Below are 25,408 nucleotides of genomic sequence, written 5' to 3' on the forward strand. Positions count from 1 at the left end.
CTGCCAATGCAGGATATTCTATGATTCTGTGATTATGTTTTAATTACTGACTACTGTAGGAGCATTTTTTCCCTTTGCAGGTCCTTCGAAGAGAAGTACAGATCAGATTCGGTACTGGGCAAGTATAAGCACAGTATTGATATGTTTGACAGAATAACTAAAAGCAGCTGTAACAGAAAGATCTGAAACAAGAAAGTACAGCTGCGGACTGCTAAACAGTAGGTTTCCCCTTTATTGCCTAAATGTTGCAGTACTGAGGCAGATGGGAAATCCAGTGCTAGACTGTACCTCTATCCAGAGGTCACAGCTTCTCCACCTGCTGCCTGATGTGGCTGTTGGAGACACCTGGAGCAGTTGCCCCTGCACATCTTCTCATTCTCTGTGTGGAGAAGGGATGGTTTAATCCACATTTACTTGTCCCTTCTAGAGCTTCTTGTTCCTTGTGATTAAGTATTGGGTCTTCAGGCAGTAACGTGAGAGAGTTGGTCGCTTCCTCTTTCAGCTTTTTTCTTCTTTTATTAAATTCTGCTTCCAGTATTTGCTTTCATGAGGATACAGTTCTGACTTCAGGATGCATTTTCTTGTTTACTGACTTCTTAAGGCATTACTGACACTTCAAAAATTGTGTACAGTGGCATGCAGTTACTTCACATATAACTTCCAGCCCACAGAAAATGGTCTACCCGTCATCCTCATGTAACACATCAATAATACAGGTGACAAAATTGGCTATAAGGCTGTTTTTCCTAGGTTAATTTTACCTGTATTCCCTATCAGTTTATATTTTTGTTTGCCAATGAGAAAACTACATCCTTGAACTATCCCTCAAATGACTCCGAGCTATAATTTAGGGTTTCTCTCCTTGTCAGCCCCGTGGCCCATGGCTTGATGCTGCCGCCCTCCATTCTGGGCTTAGTCCTGCTCCTTCACTGTGCTGATGCTTGCAGGTCAAAGGAATGGGCGGAACAGAGCCAAATCCCAAAGCTGCTCCTCTTTCCCTTGCTATGGGCACTCACTTTCCTTCCTCCTGGTACACCTGGGGATACGCAGGGGCAGCAAGCACCTCTGAGTTGTGCTGGGCATTTGTGGGAACACAGTGGGAGTGAGCCTGGTGGGACAGGTCTGTCTCATGCCTCTTGTGATAGGTAGTTCGCTCATGTTAGGCTCCTTCTGGCTGGGAAACCGCTTAAACTCTCATCTGCACAATGCTGTCCTCCCCAGGGATCAGGACTTCCACTCGGCCTTTTCAAGTCTTGATTGTGATGTGTGTATGATAAGAGGGCAGTACTGGGATGTCATGTTGATGCTCCGTTTTGCAAAGTGCAGTGCTGATATTCTGCAGGGACTGTGTTATCATTATCATCATATAAATAATTTACTTTACATTCAGAGAGCCCCTTTACATTCAGTCTCCCCTTTTCTAATTTTCAGACATTCAGGCAATACACAAGGTCTTTCTCCACTTAAATCTTGTGTTCCTCTGGGCCTGGGTTTAACAAAAGTTAATGGGCACCTTGTTTTGCAGCTGCCATCTGCAACAAGGTCAGGCTGGTGGTTCTTTTAACTTCAGATTATTGAAAGAGCTTGCTGGCGAACAGTGATCCAAGAAGTTGAGTTTAACACTGGGGAAGATTTGAAGGATTTGGAGAAATCAAATGTTACGCTGGCATTTTTAAAAATAGGTAGGATGACTTGTCTACTGCTTGCCAGTTTAAGCTAGATCCATCAAAGGAAGAAGGTCATGGAAAGCTGTTCTGGGATGCAGTCAATAAAAACATCTAAGCATAATCAGATCGTTCAGTTTATTTTTGAGAAAATAGCATCTTGTCAGGCAAACTTTGTCTTGCTCTGGTGCTGCCTGATGGCTATATGATTTAGCAGAAGAAATCTTGCATAAAATTGTAAACAAAGTTTTAAAAAGTGTTATGGCAAATGATGGAAATATTCTGTCTATATAAAATAACTGACTATACATTTTGCACAAATACATGGTCATCTGTCAATTAAGAGAATGTAGGTTACATTTACTGGAGTGACCTGACATCGGAGGAGATCTAAGGACAAGGTCATCTGCTGACTCTGTTATTAAATCTTCTGCTTCATAAGGGTTTTGATGCAGCTCTTAAATACATTGATTTGATAATAGAGTGATGGATAACGTGTCCAGAAGTGATGACGCACTACTTCATTATCTATATTGTTCAGAAAAATAAAGCATGCTTTCTGCATACATCAGCTCAGAGGTGAGAGGTGGATCTACAGGAGCAATTGCTGAAGGCTCTGGCCCTTGTCATGCATGATATCAGACTAGATAATGTTGTTTTTTCTGGCTTGCTTGTTGCATATGTCTAGGGCAAATGGTTTTTTCAAGCATCATCAGCCACTGAAGAAGACATTTGGTGTCTGATTTCTTAGAAAGCTAGACCTTTCAGTGCATCCTGTACGTGGCTGTCCCTACACTAGCAAAGAATGTCCTTTTATCTTTGGCTCTTCTGAATGGCGCCTGTGAATCCTGTGTGGACTAAAGATTCATGTGAGAAAAAGACAGCTCCATAACTCCCCCCAAAGTCCTGAGTGGGAACCTTCAGTGTAGACTCACATACGAGGCCCCAGAATTGCTTGCCTGGCCAGGGGCTGGGGAGCATGTCCCTATTTTGAATCCTTTGGCTCTGCTTATGTTTGAGTCAGCTGCTTCATGTTCGAGCAGCTGCGGATGTGTCCTCGCCATTCCGTTTGTCACTGCCAGCTCTCACGTCTCTCCTGCGTGTGTGAGAATTGCATCGTTCATGGAGAGCCACGGTGTCAGCCATCGGCCAAGCTCCCAGAGTCCCTTGTGCGGCTCTCGGTGCTGGCTTGCAAGCCCCTCCACACGCTTCTGTATTAACAACCTCGTCCTTGAGACAACATGAAGTACAGCAGGACTCCCTGTGCACCTCAGTCACGACCGCTAGACTTAAAGTTACTGCTTGTATAGAGCACTGGACTGAGACAATCTGCATCAACGCCATCAGTGCCAGAAGCTGTGCATCAGGCTTTTATTCTGACCCTGTGCAAGTTGCAGTGCCATGCTGTCAGCCAGCCAGTGGTCACTAGCCAAAATGTAGATGTTTCAGGCACTAATTAATATCTTTTAGTGCATGAGATAGGCTGCATCATTAGAAAAAACAACGGCTTGTTAACCCTATCTCCTTCTGGTGGTTTAAGTATGTTCAAGAGCTACTCAACAGAATGAGCGCTGTGCTGCTGTTATAGGAGAGGACTTCTGCCGTACAACGTGCTGTCTGTTACTCTACAACTGGCCTTGAGCAAAGCTGCTGTTGCAGGTGGGAAGGAATAATGAAACCCACTCATTGACCCTCCGGTGTGTCTCTTTTTTGAGGACAGTGCAGATCGGTCAGAGCATGCCTAGGTTTTTTGTCCATGTCTTACTCCCAGTGTGTCGGTGGTTACGTTTCTGCGTGACGGGTGACCTTGAACATCACCTCCTATTTGTGCAGACAGGGAAAGCAGGTTCATTGACATACGGGGTTTCAGGATTGCAACCCCCCACAATGTTGCTGAGCACTCTTGTATGTGGTAGCCCACCTTGAGCTTTACATTTGAGGCTGTAACTGGATGAGAACAGCTCCAAGATTAATGCAGTGCAATTCACCGAAGCACAATCCCCATGCTAGTCCTGGGACTAGCACTGAGTGGAGGTAGGACTGGGCATGATCCTCCCTAGAAGGCTGTGCAGATGTGTGCCATAGTGCTGAGAAGAAGCGCTTTTCTCTGAAAGGTTACTTCTGCCTTTTTCTTCTCTGAGGAACCCACTCTTAGGAAAGCCCGTCTGTCTGGTAACACATGAAAGCCAGTAATGAGATGGCATGCCATGAGAAAAGGCTCATTAGAAAGGTCTCAGCAGGTCGAGAGAGGTGACTGTCCCCCTCTATTCTGCCCTTCTGAGGCCCCACTTGGAGTCCTGCATCCAGGTCTGGGGCCCCCAGCACAAGAAGGATGTGGGGCTGTTAGAGCAGCTCCAGGGGAGGCCACGAGGGTGCTCAGGGGGCTGGAGCACCTCTCCTGTGAACAAAGGCTGAGAGAGCTGGGGATGTTCAGCCTGGAGAAGAGAAGGCTCTGGGGAGACCTCATTGTGGCCTTTCAATACTTACAGGGGGCTTATAGAAAAGGTGGAGAGTGACTTTTTACATGAGCAGGTTGACAGGACAGGGGGGAATGGTTTTAAACTGAAAGAGGGGAGATTTAGATTAGAGGTTAGGGAGAAATTCTTCACTCAGAGAGCAGTGAGGCACAGGCTGCCCAGAGAAGCTGTGGATGCCCCATCCCTGGAGGTGCTCAAGGCCAGGCTGGATGGGGCTTTGGGCAGCCTGGTCTAATGGAAGGTGTCCCTGCCCGTGGCAGGGGGTTGGAACTAGGTGGACTTTAAGGTCGCTTCCAACCCAAGCCATTCTGTGATTCTCCAGGGTCCCCTTCAGGTGTTTCTAGTCACCTAAGGCCTAGTGAAGCAGACCTCACTGACTTCATGCTGTGGTCCTGGGTCGTACCACACAAATCCCCTCTGCACAAAAACAGGTACATAGTCAAGCAAGTCTCTTCACAATACATGAAGGGGAAAATAAATTCTTGGAGAGTCGTGACTGGTCCCTGAAACAGCCACATCTAACAGACTCTGTGCCAAGGACAGCAACCCCTCTGGTGCCACTTCTAGGTTCAGAGACTGCCCAGTTGCCCAAAGAGTAGCTGTGGCCTTTTTGCTTCATTTCTTTCATGGATCTGGTGTCTCTGAAAGCCTGCAACAGTCTCATGATAAACAGACACTGTAAGCTTTTTCCTTTCTCCCGTCGCACAAGGTAGCACGCATCACACCTGCTGCTGTAAGGTGGACAACCCCTCCATCCCGGGCGGGCAGTGACGCAGGATGGGCTGAGGCTGGGTAATACAAGTGCACTGCCTGGGTCTACCTGAGAAAGTCCCTTCCCTGGACGAGCGTTCCTGCTGGGGGCAGGAGCAGGTTTTCCTGCCGGGAATGCAGTTCAACCTGAGTGGTTAAGAGTGGGGTTCACCTGACTAATGCAGGTGTGCATCAGCAGGCGGCCCGCTGCTGCTGAGCATCTCGACTCCTGTAGGTCCCGTACTGTGAGGGGCTCCGCTCTAGGGCTGGCATCTTCAGTGACACAGGTGGTTGGCACAGTTTTTTCTCTGCTGACTATGAGGGAGTCCTGGAGCTTCTAACTCAGACATAAACATGTCTTCTGTAGCTACGAGTCAGAAGGAGCGAGTTCCACCCCTCATGGCACTGCTTGTAGATGTTGTTCGCATTTTGTGTGTGGTACTGGGAGATGAATGAGGACCTTGTGGGAACATACACGACTCCGGGAGTTGCACATTTCAGGGAGGCGCCGGGGCTATCTCAGGATTCAATCCAATGAACACTGCAGCCACGTAGCTTTAGCTCTGGTTCCTGCACTGAAGTCAAGCTGCGCCTTGCATGAGTGTTCTTTCCAAACCAACGTATGGAGATTTTCTTAGGCTCCTGGACACTGTCCACCATCTTCTGCCTGCTTTTAGCCACACTGCTTCAATCTCTCTCTCTGTCTTTTGTAGCTGAAACCCCAATTGAGGAGTTCACCCCAACCCCAGCCTTCCCAGCGCTCCAGTACCTGGAATCAGTGGATGTGGAAGGCGTTGCTTGGAGAGCAGGGCTTCGCACAGGAGACTTTCTGATTGAGGTGAGCCCGGACGCGGCAGGGAGAGTGACTGATGGCAGCCAGCAGTATCTTCGTCTGCAGCACAAGGGCCAACATCGTGCACAAAATTATTTTCCTTTGTAAGGTGTTTTGAGAGCTGGGTAATAATTGTTATTGAAATGTCTGCTGCCTAGATGTCTTGATGAAAAAATGTTCTTCGGTACAATAATTCAAGCAGATACATGCTCTCTGTGCTAGAAAACGAGCTGACAGGTTCCCTTCTGCTAACTAAAATTATGGGGAAAATGGAAGTCAGAGAAAAGACTCATTAGATGTCCTCTCTGGAGGCTTGCCAGGATTCTTTTGTACTGATATTTATTACAGTTTTGCCCAATGTGGTACAAGTATTGGGGTCTACAGAGAAGAATTAGATTTAGCAAATACATAATGCTCTGCTCTTGTATATCTCCCACTTGGCACTTTTTCTTTCTTGAGAAAGTCCTGCTGGAGTCTGTGTCCTGCCTCCACTCTGCTCTAGGGTCAGAGCAGACTGGATTTTCTTGGTCATGTTTAAAACAAAAAGGAAGCAAGGATTAGAGTCAATGGCAATTTCACATTTAAAAAATGGCCAACGGGTTCAGCAGCAAGTTACAGAGAGGGGGAATACAGTGTGGTACATGCAGAGAGGTAGATACAGACACATGAAGAAGATGGAGCCAGGCTCTTTCCAGTGGTGCCCAGGGCAGGAGCGGAGGCCCCGGGCGCAGCCTGCAGCCAGGAGGCTCCCCCTGGCCCCCAGCAGCACTTCTGGGCCAGGCGGGGGCCGGAGCCCTGGCACCGGGACCAGGGGCTGGGGGGTCTCCTCCTGGGGGGTCTCCAAACCCACCTGGGTGTGGGGCTGGGCACCGGCTGGGGGGGCCCTGCTGGGGATGGGGTGGGCTGGGAGGATGCCAGGTGCCTCCTGGCAGGTTCTTTGGAGTATGGCATGCAGTCTGCCTGAGGCGTGGGTGGGAGAGTTGGGAGAAAACCATGGTAGGGCTCTGAAGGTGGCTCACAGGTCTCCAGCAGTGGCAGCGCTCGCTTGATCCCCAGCTTGGCTGCATTGTTATTTTGTTCCTGTTTGTATCAGCATATGCCCAGACAGCAGGGACAGGTCAGGAGAACACTGCTAGGTGCTGTACAGAGCACGCATATGCGCGGGACCGGTGGTGACGGCTGTGTTGCACCCATGGGACTACATGAGTGCTCCAGTGCTGATGCTCACTGTCCCTAGGTAGGGAGATAACACTGCAAGGACCAGTCCTTGCGTATCAGCTGCTTCATCTCTTCGTGAACACAGCAGAGGATAGTTTTAAGCAGTGATTTGAAAGAGAGTGATAACATTAATTTGTTAATGTGTACGGGGATTTTCATCACTATAGGAGAGAAGTGTAGGAGAAATTACTATGGTACTTGAAAAGGAAAATTATGTTCAGAATCCATGCCAAATGAATATAGTATGAATAGGCCAAGTCTGCATTTCTTGGAGCCAGAGAAAAGGCTGTTGCAATAAGGTGGTTAAGAAAATATTTAAATGTTTGTGAATCACTCAGTCAAGATGTCTGCTGCTGTGCCGTCATTGTAAAGGGTTCCCAGAGAGTCTGCTCCAAACGGAGATGTGTACGGTGTCAGTAGTGTGAGGTGAATCCTGCCTCTACCAAGGGAGCAACATCAGCAGAAGAGGTGGAGTGATGCCGAATTGACACTGAGTCTGTGAAACAGCCGTGTGTGTTAGGTGGGGCTGGGAAAGGGAACATCATGGGGAAAGCAGAGGTGAATGGTGTGGTCAGGATTCTCGCAGCGAGTATGCGATAGTGCACACTGAACAGATTGTGTGCAGTCAGGGAAAGGACAGGCATGCCATGGGATTTTCTTTCTTATGTTTTCCCATGCAAAAATCATAAGGCTTTAAACCCAGTAATGCAGTATATTGCAACCGCATCGGTTCAATGTGAAGATAAAAGTTGTGGTTGTGATTGGTGTAGGTGAGTAAATGTGTGCATTTGTACCAGTTGCAGAAGTGTTCCTGGGACTGGAGAAGGCGGCAGTGAGGCTTTGCTCAGCCCAGCTGCTGCAACTCATCCCACAGTCTGAAGCTTATAGTGAAAAATACTCTTCGATGGGTGGTCATCCCCATTGTAACAGGCAGCTAGCTGCCCGGCGCGCCAGGATCCCCCTTCTCTGTGGGATCTTTCTACTCTGTGGGCTCTTTCTAGGAATACTTCCTCCAGACCAAGTGCCTCAGGCACTGTTGTGAGACTCGAAGCTCAATGAGTGGTTGATGGAAAGCCTGCATTAAGAGCAGGGGACCAGTCGTGATGTGCTGTGGCAAGGCGCTGAGTGTGCCGCAGCCTTCGTGCAAAGCGGAAATGCCCGCAGGCAACACCGTGCCCACATGCGCTGTGTTGCTGCCGGCAGGCAGGAGGACGTGGAGCTGTGTGCTGCTGTGAATCCCTCAGCTGGTGACCAGAGCAAGAAGGGGAGAAGGGGGCCGTGTGCTGTGAGGGCACGGTCTTACAGCACGAATATCACCCAAAATCTGTGAGCTGGGGGGTGCTGGCAGAGACTGCTCGACCCACATAACCTTTGCCAGCAATGTCTGCGTTCTTAGTGTGTCTTCTGTAGCCTCTAAAGAGACACAGTGAAACCCAAATCGGCATAAACCTGACAAAATCATTATAGAGCTGTTCCTTTTTCTGATACCTAGTATTATAAACAGTATAAAGCAAGGAGGAATTTCAGATGTGTATAAAGCCTCTTGGGGTGGAATGAGCAGGTGAGTACTGCAGCACAGTATCCTCGTCATGGCTGAGATTCACAGTCCTTCTCCTCTCCCTCCCAATTTGGATGTTCAGCTGCAGAACAAGTGTATTTAGCTGGTAACCTGCCCTCAGCAGCTTACCGTTTCCTTCCATCAGCTGACTTCCCCTGTGGCTGCAGGATCATTAAATCTTTTGCAAGAGGAGCAGTGAGCATGTGTGTTGTCCCTGGGAAGAGAAGCTGGAAATGGGTTCAGACTGAGCACATCAACTTTGCTGCAATGTAAAGCTACATCCTGAGAGCAATATTCAGAAAGAGAGATCCTGTGATATGGCTTGGAGCCTCATACAGGTCTCCAACACACATCTTCATCAACCTGTCCAAGTGTATGTATTAGAGATGTGTTAAATTCAGATCAAAATTGCACGGACATCTTAGTGTTGGTGTCCTCACCCGATACTTTCTTCAGTGAGACTGGTCTCTGTTCATACTGGAAAACTTCTGCCTAATTGTGTGAAGGTGGAAAATTTCATCAGACACCTCCAGGAAGAATAGACAAAGATAATCTTGAAGCAGGAAAATGCCAACTCCCTGGTAACTGTCGGGAGTTTTAAGTCACGCAGGAAATTAAGTTCACCCGAGGGTACTGAGAGAACTGGCGGAGGAGCTGGCCAAGCCGCTTTCCGTCATTTATCGGCAGTCCTGGCTATCGGGGGAGGTCCCGGTTGACTGGCGGCTAGCAAACGTGACGCCCATCTACAAGAAGGGCCGGAGGGCAGACCCGGGGAACTATAGGCCTGTCAGTTTGACCTCAGTGCCAGGAAAGCTCATGGAGCAGATTATCTTGAGTGTCATCACACGGCACTTACAGGGCAACCAGGCGATCAGGCCCGGTCAGCATGGGTTTATGAAAGGCAGGTCCTGCTTGACGAACCTGATCTCCTTCTATGACAACGTGACACGCTTAGTGGATGAGGGAAAGGCTGTGGATGTGGTTTACCTTGACCTCAGTAAGGCTTTTGACACCGTTTCCCACAACATTCTCCTCAAGAAACTGGCTGCTCATGGCTTGGACTGGCGTACGCTTCACTGGGTTAGAAACTGGCTGGATGGCCGGGCCCAAAGAGTTGTGGTGAATGGAGTCAAATCTGGTTGGAGGCCGGTCACTAGTGGAGTCCCCCAGGGCTCGGTACTGGGGCCGGTCCTCTTTAATATCTTTATCGATGATCTCGATGAGGGGATTGAGTGCACCCTCAGTAAGTTTGCAGATGACACCAAGCTAAGTGCGTGTGTCGATCTGCTCGAGGGTAGGAAGGCTCTGCAGGAGGATCTGGATAGGCTGGAGCAATGGGCTGAGGTCAACTGCATGAAGTTCAACAAGGCCAAGTGCCGGGTCCTGCACTTGGGGCACAACAACCCCAAGCAGAGCTACAGGCTGGGAGATGAGTGGCTGGAAAGCTGCCTGGCCGAGAAGGACCTGGGAGTATTGGTTGATAGTCGGCTGAATATGAGCCAGCAGTGTGCCCAGGTGGCCAAGAAGGCCAACAGCATCCTGGCCTGTATAAGAAGCAGTGTGGCCAGCAGGGCTAGGGAGGTGATTGTGCCCCTGTACTCGGCCCTGGTGAGGCCACACCTCGAGTACTGTGTTCAGTTTTGGGCCCCTCGCTACAGGAAGGACATGGACGTGCTCGAGCGAGTCCAGAGAAGGGCGACCAAGCTGGTGAGGGGTCTGGAGAACAAGTCTTACGAGGAGCGGCTGAGGGAGCTGGGCTTGTTCAGCCTGGAGAAGAGGAGGCTCAGGGGCAACCTCATCGGTCTCTACAGTTACCTTAAAGGAGGCTGTAGAGAGGTGGGGGTTGGTCTGTTCTCCTACGTGCCTGGTGACAGGACGAGGGGGAATGGGCGAAAGTTGCGTCAGGAGAGGTTTAGGTTGGATGTTAGGAAAAACTTCTTTACCGGAAGGGTTGTTAGGCATTGGAACAGGCTGCCCAGGGAAGTGGCTGAGTCACCATCCCTGGAGGTCTTTAAAAGACTTTTAGATGTTGAGCTTAGCGATATGGTTTAGTGGAGGACTTGTTAGTGTTAGGTCAGAGGTTGGACTCGGTGATCTTGGAGGTCTCTTCCAACCTAGACGATTCTGTGATTCTGTGATTCTGTGAAATGCAAGGCTGCTGCAGCTCCAGGTCCCCAGGTTCAGTCAGCAGCAAGGTTTAGCATGTGTTCCCAGCGGGGACACATACAGATGTACCATATATCCATATGCACACAGCCTGCCACACAGATGAGAAAATGCACGGCATGCTGCAGGCACAATCAGACAGGTGGCCTGACCATGTCCTCCCCACTGACTTATCAGAACAAAAGCCTGTCAACAGAGACTATATACATATATGCATAAAGACAATATGGATTGCTGGTTACTGGCACCTGAGTATGTGAACCCTTGAGACCCACTCCCGTTGCTGGTGCTTGGATCTCCTGATGCACTGGATCTGCCAGAAGCTGGCCTCAGACACTTGGTCATTCTGACCAGTGACCTCTTTACCCTCGGCTGGCTTCTTCCACATCTTCTCCCTTTATTCTCCTGTGCTTGTACTCACCTGATTCACCATCATCCCCCCTTCTCCAGCTTTTGGTCTTTTCACTGATCTCAGCAGGTCTTGCACAATCCCTGAATGCTCCTGCTGGAAGCCCATAACGTGTCCTGTGCCCCTCAGTAGTGCCCCTTGGTCTGCAGGGTGGCCCGGAGAGAGCCTCCCATCAACTCACCTGGTGGGTGTTGGACCTGGGCTGGGGCCGAGGCTCCTCCTGTGGTAGCCCTGGGAGCAGCTGAGGCAGGGTGCTCCATTAGCACTGGCCAGGTTCCTCCACCTGCCATTGTTCTCTGCTCCTTTATGGTTATGGTGGTTAGCCTTTAATCACTTAATCTAATAGTAACAACCCGTCATCGTGTCTGCAGGCATTACCTATTCATGTGTTCTGCCTGCTCTCCCTTTGCCACTGGGGTTCATCTCCTGCTGATCCCATTTTTAACAGAGCCCTGGCTGGGCTGGGCTGGGCTGGGCTGCCTCATGCATCTTCGCCTCTGAGCCTCTTCTGTCTCTGCACTGTGGCCGAGGAAGCAGGAGCTGTGGAGAGAAGTAACCTCAGTCCTGCAATGCCATCTGTCAACAGAAATTCAAGTATTAGAAGTGTGTTTAAAATTTTGCTGAGGCCCGTACAGCAACCAAGTCCCTGACCTTCCAAGAAGCATTTGCAACTCTTAAATACCATAATAGACTGGAATATCTGGCCCTTGCTCTCATTCCACAGAGAGATACCATCTCGTTTTTTGTTTTTTTTTTTTCCTAGGATTCTGGGCTTTTTGCTTCTTCTCTTTTCCTTCATCATTCCTCAAGTCCTCTCTCTCTGGAAAGCTAAGCCTTCTCATCGTACTGGACTGAACAGGTTCATTTTTTAAATCCCAGCGAACCATATGCATCTGTAACAAGTGCTAGACCTTCTGCTTTTGTATGTTGACTCAGCCCTCGTTTGCTGCAGCGTATTTTGGGTGGGAATCAGATCGCACTTTTATTATTACTTAAGATTTTACCCGCTGTCTAGATTGTAAGCATGTAGGGAGACTGTAAGATGTCTGGCACCTGATTGTGAGAGGGGTGGCAGGCATCTGACACATTGAGGAGAATAAAGACAGCAGGACAGGTGGAATGCACAGATCATTTTGCATATCACACAAGCAGAACAGAGAGGTGCATGAATGCTGCTTTCATGTCCGTTATGAGCCTGGACAGAGCATTTCTGCTTATCTGCTGTCCTTCAGGCTGGCTGAACTCAGAACGTTGGCATCCCCTCTGTTCTGGGTTGCTTTTGTCAGTCTTGCAATCCTTCAGCATATTTTCATGAGCTGCTACTCACTCTAGGATGTATTTTTTCATTCACTTCATAACCCCCTTTTCCATCCTTGGTCCTGCCATGGTGTGATGGTTTTACTCAGCTAGGCAGCTGAACTCCACCACAACCACTCTCTTACTCCCCCTCCTCAAAGAAAAAGGGGAACAAAATAAGATGAAAAGGGCTCAAGGGTTGAGATAAGGACGGGGAGATCACTCAATAATCATCGTGACAGGCAAAACAGACTCAGAGTAGGGAGATTGATGTAATTTATTGCCTACCACTAGCAGACTAGAACAGTGAGAAACTAAAAGCCAACTAAAAACACCCTGCTCCTGCGTGGGCTCCTCTCCACGGGCTGCAGCTCCGGCCCGGGGCCTGCTCCTGCGGGGGCTCTCCACAGGCCGCGGCCTCCTCCAGGCCACATCCACCTGCTCCACCGGGGGCTCCTCCACGGGCTGCAGCGTGGAGATCTGCTCCGTGTGGGACCCGTGGGCTGCAGGGGGACAGCCTGCTCCACCAGGGGCCTCTCCCCAGGCCGCAGGGGAACTGCTGCTGTGAGCCTGGAGCACCTCCTGCCTCCTGCTGCACTCACCTTGGGGGCTGCAGGGCTGGGTCTCACCCCTCTCTCCCAGCTGCTGTTCCCCAGCAGTTTTTTTCCCCTTTCTTAAATCTGCTCTCCCAGAGGCACAACCATCATCGTTCATTGGCTCAGCTCTGGCCAGTGGTGGGTCCCTTTTGGAGCCAGATGGAGCTGACCCTTTTCTAACACGGGTCAGCTTCTGGACTCTTCTCACAGAAGCCATCTTTGCGCCCCCCCATCTAGCAAACCTTTGCCACATAGACCCGATACACATGGCCACTCTGTCTGGCTTCAAACTGCATGGCTGGTTGTGCTTTCAGATGGGCATGCTCCCTGCTTTGTTCATTTACCTAGCAAAAGCCCTGAGACCTCCAAGAAGTGCTTCTACCCAAATTTCCAGAAAAACAGTCCAGGTGAAATTTCAGCAGTACCTGCTCAGCATCTTTGTTATCTGCTGATCCAAGAACAAAAAGATCCTATTTTCAGATTCTTAACGCTAAAACAAAAACATGAACTGAGTTAAGTGACTGTATGTCCTCAGGTCAAAGGAAGAGCATCAGTTCGTCACCAGTGAAAAGGCCACGCTACCTTCTTAGTGACTAACCGTCCCTGTCTGTGATGAGTGTGGTTCAGATCAGCCATGGGCAGGCCTGCCTGTCCTGTCGGTTGGTATGGGCTGTTTGGGGATGTGAAGGGACAGAAAGTTCCAGGGCTTCTGCTTGCTTAGGGCAGACAGATCAGAGGCATTGAGCTCTGCCCTTGATCTTCCAGCACTGAGATCACCACCTCCCACGGTATTTCTATGTATAGAAATAACTAGATAAGTAACCTCAGTGTTTACTCAGCATCTCTTTAACTGTACTTCCATCACGTGTGCTCCAAGTAGAGTGGTTGGAAGCCAACTCTCACATGAAGCTGTGTGGCTGATTTTCTCTGGTTAGCTTGGCTAACACTGGCTCGTCAATGTTCTTGTTCACATTTCCAGGTGCCAGCATTCCCTGGGGCACTCCAATTTCCTAAATACAGCTGCGGTCCTATAACCCACAGGGCTGCTGTGACAACAGAGTTGCAGGGGATCTCAATACCCTGCCTTTGGTAGAGGTCTGTGGTGGGGTTCATCTCACCTCACTTCAGGCTGCACGTACCTGGGTGCCTACGCCTGGGAGCCTTGTCTAAGCTGCCAGTTCTGTCTGCAGAATCCAAATGAATGTGATGGTGGAAATCAGAGAGTAATTAATTCATCTAACCTAACCTGAGGTCTGCCTTAGGGTGTGACATATTGTACTCAAGGTCTGCTGGGTTCACTGACCAGCTCTTCCCTGTCTGGACAGGGATTGCAGGGCAAATTTTTTGGGGTAGGTGCCCATTTTATAGACAGCACATTCTGTCAAGTGAATCCCAGCACTGCAGACTCCTGCCAAAAAGCACATTTTCTGTAGCACTGCAGGTGAGAAATACCAAACATGAAGCCGCTCCTTGGAGCATTCAGTATTTGTTCCCTGTGCTGTCGGGGGGTTCTCTCAGAGGAACTGCTGACCTCAGGGTGTTACTGACACTGTGAATATAGCTGGATGTGCAATCACCACTGGCACTTCTTGGGATTATGGCTGGCAAAGCCCTGACAAGAAACCTGCAATGCGTCCGCAGTGTGAATTCAGAGGCTTCTGTGGTGTCCGTATGCTTGAGGTGCTGACCTGTCTGGAGACTCAGAAGTGATCCTGAGGTAGCTGTGAGTTGGTGCCGTTTGCAGTCTTCCAGCAGCACACATGGAGGAAAGAAACCCTTCCTGACACAACGCTTTCCTTGGGAGGTTCAGCCTTTGCACATGTTTCTGAGCATGATCTTCCCATTGCCTCAGGAAGAGATCTGGTTCATTCCCCCCATCTCATTCTCTCAGTGCAGTCAGTCTGGCTCACAGAAGTCATCTCCAGCTCATGGTGGGCCAAGAACCTCAGTAGCACAAGGTTTCATCACAGTGCTAAGACTTGCCTCAAGATCATCACTGCAGAGGCCATCGTATCTTGGTGTGTTAATCTATATTGCAGTAGCGAGGCTGTTGTGCCATACACCAGACCCTCTGCTACCCATCTAGGCCTGACTTTATCTTGTGTATATTCTGGAAAGCCACACTGTCACTGTGTTGCTAGAGATAACTTCATCAACTGTACTTACATGGTAGTATAACTTGACCGGTCTCTGCAAGGAACATGCGTTTTATTTTACTTCCCGTCACGCAGAATTGTCTTGCTGCAGACTTTCTGGTGACTTGTTGTGGGGCTGCACCACCCTGCTCAGAATTTTTTTCCTAAGGTCCAAGTCCAGCCTGGATGCCCCAAGGCAGTTTGTGGCTGCTGGCTGTGCTCGTTCCATCATCTGCTACTTCCTGAAGAGTCCGGCTCACTGATCTCCAGGTGCCTTGCAAGCAGTTGTAGGCTGCTTTTTTTTTAGTTTATTTGTCATGTGAACTGGGTCCAGACCCTTCTTCCCTTCTGGTCTGAACCACCTTCCCTTTGTGGCTGCTTTCCAGGAATTACTTCCCAGCTTCCCCTAAGTAAGCTGCTGTCAGTCCTGGACCTCAGGATCCTAATTCTGCTACTCACCTTTCAAGCCTTCCTCCAGATCCTGAACACAGCCCTCTGGCAGCTGCTGCAGCCCCAGCTGCCCTGTGTTCACATTCACCACCAGTTTTCCCCTGTTTGTGGGCAGCAAGTCAAGCAGGGGGCCAGCTCTGACAACCCCCTCCAGTGTTCGTGTTAGGGGATTGTCACCAGTGGTCTGGGACCCTTCTGGATTCCCGTGATTCACTGTCTTCCCAGCAGATGTCCGGGTGGTCAGAATCCTGGAGAGGATGAGGGCTTGCGAGACTTCCCTAGCTGGTTGTGGGCAGCCTCAGCCACCACCTCCTCTCGGGTATCTGTAACAGACCCAGCGTCCCTCCCCTTCCCTGTCTGGATCCAGAGGCTCTCAGAAGGCACCGCTGTGCCTCCTCACTGCAGCACCGTGCGGTCAGGAGCTCCATCGCATGGGGACACCTCCCTGTCCTTCCTGAGCAGCCTGCAGGCAGCTGTGGCCACCTCCTGATGAATGTGGGCTGCCCTCAGTGGCTCTCGGTGAGTCTAACCGTTTCTGCGACCATGTCTAACCAGCCCTGCGGCCACACCAGGACATGTAGTTCTTTCTGCTTGTTGTCCATCCTCTGGGAACCTGAATGAACCTGGCCTCTGAATGCTTGGTCCTCTGGGCAAGAATATGAATGTCCCCTGTGGACCTTTTCCTCCATACCTGTCTAATCTGTAAGCTCAGGTCCCTGTTCCCTGATGAACCTAATTTAAAATCCTTCTCTCCACATCAGCATTTGAGCTGGTCCAGGTTTTTCCTGGGTGTATCACCAGTAAGCCTTTCCTGTGACAGTAACGTTGGCTAGGGTAATGAGCAAGGTCATAAATAAGATTCCCACCTTTTTCCAGAACAGGGTCACTCAGCAGAACTGAACACTGTCTCTTTCCTTTCCTGAGCTTTGTCCTTCCAAGTCAGAGCTCTCTCCATTTTTAAATACTCTCCATTTGACAGAAGCATTGAGGAAGATGCCCTCATCTCCTGTAGTTTGCAGCAGAGGTATCTGAGAAGGGAGGCTCTGAGTGCAAAGACTGCCTTACTGAGAGCAGCGCAGTGGAAGGCTCTGTGTGGTAGCTGGGGTGGAACTGCCAGCAGCTCTCCAGGGCTTTCAGCAGGGCTCGTGTCCTCCAGGTTGCCTTTGAGAGGCGTCTCCATTCTGAAGGGCGTCGTGTACTAACATCATTGCCAGTGCTGCAGCCTGCAGGTGAGACGCAGGGTTGGGGAGAGCAGTGCTGTAGTCTCCCTGGCTGGGAACTCAGTCTCCTGTTGCAGCTTCTTCACTTGGTGGTGCTGCATGGCAGACCCATGGACGAAGGATGCACATAAGTAGGAGAATTGAAGGAGAAGGGAAGGTTACCTGATCAGGACTGCATTTTCCTAGGAATATGGTATCCAGTGCACGTCTTCTAGGCCCTTTCACTTGGAACTGTAAGGTTTGGCAGAAGTATTGGAGTGGGGTGGGCTCTTCCCTCTATGCTACATTCAGACAGCCTGGGTCAGTAAATGCTACAGATACTGCTAAGGCAAAAAGTGTCTGTGCTTGAGCGTTTGGATGTGCATACATCAGAGTTTGAAGTGCTTGTGGACAATGCTCTGGTTATTGACAGAAAATCTTTAAAAGGCAGGAGGAATGGATGTGGATGTTAGAATACCATCTAGCTGGGTGAAATGAAGGAGTATGAAGATGTTTCTAGCTGGGTGAAATGCAGGAGTATGAAGATGCGTTGCTTCTTGAGGGAAGCTTTCAAATTGCAAAGATAAAGGGGTTGTGCAGAGCTCAGTGGTGGGCTTTGTGAGATATCTCTGAATGAAGCAGAATTTGAATCGGGCAGATTCCGCATAGGGCACCCAAATGACTGCCTTTCCATGCTCAGCGCCAGAACAAAATGCACATGGGCAATTACACTTATGCAATTAGTGCTCACCTGCCTAGTTGGAGTCAGTGGGACAGCATCAGGCTGGGAAAGTGCCACAGTTACGGGACTAGCTGTAGATGTTTCCTGTCTGAAGGGTATAATGTCAAAGCTTTGACCTATCAGGGCATGGGATTTTGAAAATCTTCTCTTATCTGACCAGTGCTCAAGAATACTGTCTGCAGTATCTAGCCTTCTTTACCTTCCTCTAAGCCTGACCTTCTTTAGATACTTGGATTTTAACTTGAGGAGCCTGTAAGTAGTGATGTAGACAGCCTTTGGAAGTACATTTTCATTTTATGCATGCATATGTGCATATACACGCTAAACTTATGGACATCAAATACAAATATGGATATAAATCTGTGGATATTTTCATTATATATGTCTATGCTATATAGTTGTACATAAGCATTGTTAGGAGAAAATTGAAATTAACAATTGACCTGGGATATGACTGCCCAAACAGTCAGGTGTATAGACCTCTGCCTGGTCTGGGGTAGTGCCTGTTTGGTACTGAAGAGACCCTGTTGGCTGCCTTTCCTTATGGGTAAGGAGAAAACCTCTGATGTCAGAAGTTGGTTCAGCCAGGGAGCATATTCTGAATATCTCTTCTGTCACTAGTGAAATATTCTTGGTGTAAGATACTGTAATCTAGGATTAATTTCATTTGACACAATAAAAAAAAAAAAAAGAATTGATCGCTCCGATAAAAATGTGCAGGAGTAGTAGTAGATCTGATGGTCGTGATCTGCTGTGATTTACATGTGTGGAGCATGTCAGCAAACTGCGAGCATCTCCTGAGGATGGGAGTGTCATTTTTCTGAATCTCAGAGTTTTTGATACTTGGGTATATCAATTTTACATAATGAAGAAAATCTACAGGTTATTTGAGGACACATTGCTAAATGCAGCCCAAAAGTCAGGGGAAGAAAAAAAAAACTGCTGGGCAAGACATCGCCCCACTTCAGTGAGATAATGAAGGAGCAGTTAAATATTACTTATAGCCACAGTATCCCCTTCTTACTGGAAAGGTTAGCAAGTAAAAGAGAAGGAAATGCAGATAATTTGAGCTAAAGTACGTAGGAGGTTGATAAGGGAAGCCAAAGGAAATATCAAAGGCCAATATGTAAAAATAATAAGAAATTTTTAAGCATTAGAGGCAAAAAAAAAAAAATCCGGTAGAGATCCATTTCTATATGCAAATGATAAAATTGCATATTCTGGTGAAAAAAAAAAAAAGTAAAAATGTTCTGTTCTGAGTTTGGAACAAATCAGGAGGATGTATCTATCCATATGATGTGCTTGGAACAGAAAGTTTCCCAGCTGTAACCAAGGAGAAAGTGAGATAGTATTTGCTAAAAATAAACATACTCAAATTAACAGTCTTGAATAACATATACCCAAGTGTCTAAAAGAGCCTTGCTGAGGAGTTGTCTGAACCACTGATGTTAATACCTCAAAATCTTGCTAATCTATGAAATTTCAAAGAGTTGGTAGAAGGCTGTTGCTATTCTAATACTCTGAAGGTGTAAAATAGGTGATTCAGGAAGCTTCAGCTTGTTTAGATCAACACCAGTGCTGCATAAAATAAAGAATAATTTGGAACACAACAAAGAATTAGGGAAGGAAAATACAGGTAGTAAAATACAGTGTGGTTCCATGGAAGGTGGAAATAAACCTGCTGTCCTTTCTTGACAGCATCATAGGACTGGCTAAAGTGAAGACTGTGTTTACATAGCCTGTTTTGACTTCCTTAATAGCCATGTGATTTGTGTATAAATAAATGTACGTTAAGTGGAATTAACAGAGAGAGTATGGCTTAGATGCTTTACAAAATCATTCAGTGGTGCATTTCAGAAAGCATCTGCTAAGGAGAAGGTACCAGTGCATGGAGCCATTACCAACCAGGCTTCATTACAGATTTTTATCCCTGCAGCTCAACACTTCTATCACTGTTCCAAAATAGTGACACACAAGCTGCATTTGTAAGGACTGAAGGTGTCACGCATGGTGGGGGAATAGCTACCTGTAAAGGCACTGCTGCAGAATGGTCTGGCTTTCCTGACAAAGCAGCCATATTCCAGCAGCCCATGCAATGTAATGTGTCTGCAAGCAAAGATTCCAGGTTACACGGTATGAGATTACCCTGGAAAATATAATTCAGCAAAAGACATGGGTTTCTCCAAGATAATTGTGTTAACATTAGCTGATTGCGTAGGATGTGGCAGAGATGTTTTGTTTGTATATGTAAAGGATAAGCTTTAAGAGTTATGTGAACTTGCATATCTAGTTGCAGCTTTGGAAGATTACTAAAGCATTACTTTGTGCAAGTAAGGAATTCACACCACAGGATGAATCTGAAGTTACTGAGTGGAATTCAAACAAGGGCCTCAAAGTGATTCACAACATGAAAAAAGGTTTGGGAGGCTTAAGGAGTCCATCTTGTTCAGCACATGAAGGCAGGAGCCCTGGTGCGCAGGTGTTTAATTCATGGAATCAGAGTGGTTTGGGTTGGAAGGGACCTTAAAGATCACCCAGCCCGCCCCCTCCACGGGCAGGTTCATCTTTCACTCGATCAGGTTTGAGTTCCATTGCCTGGTTTGTGGGGGGTCTGTTCTGGGGGTCCTGCTCGTGGCAGGTCTCAGTGTATACGCAGAAGTTCCCCTGGATAACTGTGATCATGAATTTCAGTGAAATCCTGTTTCAAAGCATTTCTGCACCAGTACATGCTATGCCCAGAGAATGAGATTGCCTGGGAGACATGGGAAAGACAGTTTAGAGCTCAAGTTCCCAAAAGGAGTGACTTAGGATCTGGAGTATCTTGGAAGCTTTCTCCAGCATGAGAGTTTTGAAACACTGAGGGGATGAAGTTGGCAATCAGCACATGCAGTGGCATACAGGTTTGTTCCTGTTGGTGAAGATTTATTGCCCTCGGTTCCCTCTAGCAGTCTGCATCCCCTGGTTGTTGGGCCAGGTGTTCTTTGGGTAGAAGGGCATAACAAAGCTCTGGAGAAGAAGAATCTTATTTCAGGCTTCAGCGCTGGCATTCCCCTAAGAAACTCTTGCTATTCCTGGGAATTTGCACTACTGTGGTGATTTATTGAAGAGTCCAGAATCATAGAACCATTAAGGTTGGAAGAGACCTCCGTGGTCGTCTGGTCCAACCATACCCCTGCTACCAATGTCACCCAACAAACCATGTCCCTAAGCACCAGGTCCAACCTCTCCTTGAACACCCCCAGGGACGGTGGCGCCACCACGTCCCTGGGCAACCCGTCCCAACACCTGACCGCTCTTTCTGGGAAGAAATGTCTCCTCGTTTCCAACCTGAACCTCCCCTGGCACAACTTGAGGCCGTTCCCTCTGGTCCTGTCACTGGTTACCTGTGAGAAGAGGCCGACCCCAGCTCCCCACAGCTTCCCTTCAGGTGGTTGTAGGGAGCAATGAGGTCTCCCCTGAGCCTCCTCTTCTCCAGCCCAAACCCCCCCAGCTCCCTCAGCCGCTCCTCACAGGACCTGTGTCCCAGGCCCTTCCCCAGCTTCGTAGCCCTGCTCTGGACACGCTCCAGGGCCTCGACGTCCTTCTGGTAGTGAGGGGCCCAAAGCTGAACCCGGCACTCGAGGTGCGGCCTCACCAGAGCTGAGGACAGGGGGACGATCACCTCCCTGGTCCAACCTGCAGGGATAGTCATTTTATCATCCTTTAGCAATCAAACATTACATTGTCATAAACTGTTAAGCAATTCCTTTCTTGCAAGGGGGCAGTTTTCTGTTCTTTTTTTACCAACAGTCTGACTTCAGCTGGAAATACTTAGTTTGTCACATTGCTGCCACCATGCTAGGGACTGCTGAACATACCATTGGTCTCCACATAGGTCGCATCTCCTTCAGGAATTTTTCTCAAATGCTTCAGAATAGCCAGATGTGCTGAACCCAGACTTGTATCTCAGGAACTTGTGGGGACTCAGCCCACCATGTGTGCAGGCAATAACTTTCAAGGAAGCTGGGTACTGTTTTTTGTTGTCCCAAAATTTTCTGGAGATGTGGCTTTTTTTTTTTTTGGCTTTCTTTTTTTTTTTTTTGTAGCAGAGAAGTTAACCTGCTGTAAGAGGGAAACTGCTTCCAGGCATATAGTTCAGGAGCAAGATTTGGAGTAATGAAAGGTCACAGTCAGGAGTATGTTCTGGGGCTGCCAGCAGTGGTGTAAGGAGCTCTAGTGAAGAGCCGCAGTGGTAGGCAAAAATCAGTTTAGCAGTTCCCTACATTATCTAAATTATCAGTGTTCAGGACACCTGTAAGATGAATATATGAAAGAACAAAGAAGGAACAAAGCAGGGAAAGACAGGAAGGGTAAACAAATAAGAAAATTAGTCTCTTTTAAAATACGTGGTGAATTCCACCTGGAGAAAAGTAATCCAAACTCCAGATCTTCAGGGTTTTCAGACAGGGAACAAATGTGGAAAGCAGCAACACACCAAGGTTGTCAGCAAATCGCCGTGGAATGTGCCGCTGTGGTCCGTGCAGTGCTTGGTGCAGAGAAGTTGCAGAGCTGGTGCATCCCCAGCTGGTACAGCTGGGTGAGCTCTCAGCTGCTGTAGCCAGCTGATCTAGAGCAAAGGCCGTCCTCCGGTCCCCTTCTGTTGAGGCAGATTCAGCTTTCTTTGCAGCTGCTCTGGCCAGTCACTCCCTGAGTTTCAGGAACACATAGCCCTTGCCTTTCTTTTCAGAGCTTTCATCTGCTGTAGGGGTTCATTGGTCAGTCACAGGGTGGAAGTATTTGTACAATTGCTCAAATCACATAAGAGCTTATTTGGAATAATATCCACCCCTGTAGACAGCTGTGTTCAAAAAATACAAATTCAGGCTGGAAAAGCAACGTGGAGATACCAGGAGAATGAGGACGTTATCGCAGAATCAGAATCATGGAATGGTTTGGGTTGGAAGGGACCTAAAATATCATCTAATTCCAAGCCCCCTGCTGTGGGCAGGGACACCTTGCACTACACCAGGTTGCTCACAGCCCCGTCCAGCCTGGCCTTAAACACTTCCAGGGATGGGGCATCCACAACTTCTCTGTGCAACCTGTTCCAGTGCCTCACCACCCTCATGGTAAAGAAGTTCTTCCTTATTTCTAATCTAAATCTGTTAGTTTAAAGCCATTCCCCCTGCCCTACCCCTACCCCCCGGCACAGAGTCCCTCCCCAGCCCTCCTGCAGCCCCTTCGGGCCCCGGCAGCCCGCTGGGAGCTCTCCCCGGAGCCTTCTCTTCTCCAGGCTGAGCACCCCCAGCTCCCTCAGCCCGGCCCCGCAGCAGAGGGGCTCCAGCCCCTGCAGCATCCTCGTGGCCTCCTCCGGCCTCGCTCTGCCACGTCCCTGTCCTGGTGCTGGGCCCGGAGCTGAACGCAGGCTCCAGGTGGGGTCTCAGGAGAGCGGAGCGGAGGGGGACAATCCCCTCCCTGCCCTGCTGCCCACGCGGTGCTGGTGCAGCCCAGGGTACAGTTGGCTTTCTCCTGTGACAGATTGCTAAAGTTTTGTATCCTTGTCAACTGCTGAAAGGGATCAGACTGAAAGTATGAAATGCCCTGCTGGGCCAGATTAATGGTCCATTAGCTCAGTTCCCTGTCTGTGACAGGAGCATTAGAAGATGCTCTTAAGGAGAGCACGTGTGCCCGGCCATTTTGGGTTGTCCATTCCCGTCGTGCCTTCCAGCATCCAACATCGTTGTTCTGGGGACATTAGCAGGAATGATCCTGCTCAGTCCTGTTAGTATCTGTGCATGGATCTGCTCTCCAGGTCTTCATCTAATCTCTTTCTGAATCTGACAGGACTGTCTACCGCTATGGCCTCCCATGCCCTGTATCTGGAAGACAATTGTCTGTTGTGTAAAGAAGACTTGCTTTGTCTGTATCTGATCTGCCACTGGTTTCATTGTGAGCCCTCTCCTTCTAATGCTGCGCCATTTGGTGAAGAGCAGATCTGCATTTACTGTATCCACTGCCTTGGGTGGCTTTGTAAGCCTTGGCCATGTGTCCCTCTGAGCCTTCTCTCCAGGCTGGAGAGTCCCAGCATTCTCAGTCTCTCATCGTAGGGCAGTTGCTCCATCCCAATTTTAGCTGTCCTTCCCCAGACCTTCTCTAGCTCCACCACTTCCCCCTTGAGATGCTGATCCAGAACCACACACAGCTCTGAAGGCTTGCATGTGCAGGATCAGCATAGCCCCTAATGACATTGCCTGCCTTCTTTCCATCTCTTTTCTGATATATTTTGTTGGTTAGTGGTGTGTTTTTTTTTGGCTGCTGTTGTGCACCATGCCCATGATTTTGAGAGCTGTCAGCATCAGCTCCAAAACCTTTCTGGAGCTGTACCCACCAGCTCCATGTTCAGCATTGTGTAGCATGGTTCAGATGGATTTTCCCTAAAAGCAGTACTTTGCGTTTATCTTCACGGTGATCCATTTGCCACCTTATGCACATTCATTCAGCCTGGGAGTCCTCCTGGAGTTCATCAGCTCTGTTGCATCATTTGGCTACTCAAAAAATAGTTGCATCAGTTTATAATGTCCACAGACTTTGACATAGTGTCCTCAGATTTCTGCGCATGTATGTTTTGTAGCCACTTTCTGCATGGTTTGATTCTTGATTTGGCCTTCTTCCAGGCCAAAAGTGTATCTCCAAGAGCTGGGCATCCTCATCAGGCACATGTATCCAAGGAACTGGAAGTTTTTATCTATTGCTGGATCAAAACTAGTCATGTTTCTACCACTGTGTGTCTGATCTTTCCCATTCTGACACGCCTCCCTGTTTGATGGCCAGCAAGTGCTTGGAGTGTTTAATTCAAGGGGAGGACTTCCAGCTGCCCGTCTTGAAAATTAATATGTGCACTTCACAGACTGGGACCAAAAACTGATTTTTGTGTGTGTCTCAGGCGATTCCCGTGTGTCACTCGAACGTCGTCAGACAGCCCAGGGCTGTCTGCATGACAGGGATCCTCCGTGCAGTGGGTCTGTTCAGAGAGATGAAACAGTTTGCTTTGTTCATTTCGCTGCCTCCTCTTTTTGTCTAAGTACTTTTCTTCCTCCTGTGGGAGATGGTATTGTGCTCCTGAGAATGCGTTTCTGACGTTTCAGTCTTGCTGGAAGGCGGGGGGATGTCTTGGCTAAGATATTCTCCGGGTTCAGCAGATCAGCATCGTCAGCAAACCGCAGGCTGTTCTCCCTGCCAGGCGCCTCACACCGAAGGTCTCTGGCTGTTGTGGCTTCATCCAGCAGCCTGCAGGTAGGCTGAAAGGTGCTGTCTGCTGCCAGATCTCCCGTCCCACTGCTGAGCAGGATCTCGAACCACCGGCTTACTCACTGCTAATGAGAGCTCAGCTCCTTATAGGTTATAAAACCAGCCTTGGTGTCCAGGCTCTGTGGTCTCGGAACATGCAGCTTACTGTGCCATATTGAGTCAATGCAGTTCTGAATTTATTTATGGTGCACGCAATTGTCTGACCAGTCTCCTCTGTGATTAGCTGTGCTGTATAGTTGTATGGTGTTCATTCTTGACCTCCTGTGTTATTTTAGCCTCCTGACTGCTTTTCTTACCGGCTTTCTGCAGGATGTCATCTCCTGTGGGTCAGGTTTAGCTACAGCTTCCTGTTTTTGCAAACCTGTCTGGTTTTATTCCATCTTTCAAATAAAAGGCCTGGCAACATGTGACTAATACTTTGCGGTTGTCACTGGAAGACCTTTAATGTGCTGTTCCCTCTCTCCTAATCAGCGGCAGAGATGTTATTTTTTCCCATAGGCCAAATTATTCACATTCACACCCCAGTGATCGAGCCTTCCTTGGCAGATTTTGTAACCTAACCTGGCTCTGGCACATTTCTGGCCAGCTTGGTTGTGGCTGTGGGTTGACGTCCTTCTGGCCAAGGATGT

The 25,408-nt window shown here is 48.7% G+C and overlaps 1 protein-coding gene across 11 annotated transcripts in view; it reads left to right on the forward strand.

Moving 5' to 3' along the window:
• The window catches only part of SHANK3 (SH3 and multiple ankyrin repeat domains 3), a 389,687-nt gene that overhangs the window by 304,633 nt on the left and 59,646 nt on the right, over window positions 1-25,408 (forward strand). For all 11 annotated transcript variants that reach the window (XM_083835493.1, XM_083835500.1, XM_083835499.1 and 8 more), the window contains one exon: window positions 5,605-5,729. In XM_083835493.1, the coding sequence (XP_083691619.1) occupies window positions 5,605-5,729 (125 nt within the window). The remainder of the gene's footprint in view (window positions 1-5,604; window positions 5,730-25,408) is intronic.

This window comes from Anser anser (genome assembly GCF_964211835.1).
Source record: "Anser anser genome assembly, chromosome: 1".
Lineage (NCBI taxonomy): Eukaryota > Metazoa > Chordata > Aves > Anseriformes > Anatidae > Anser > Anser anser.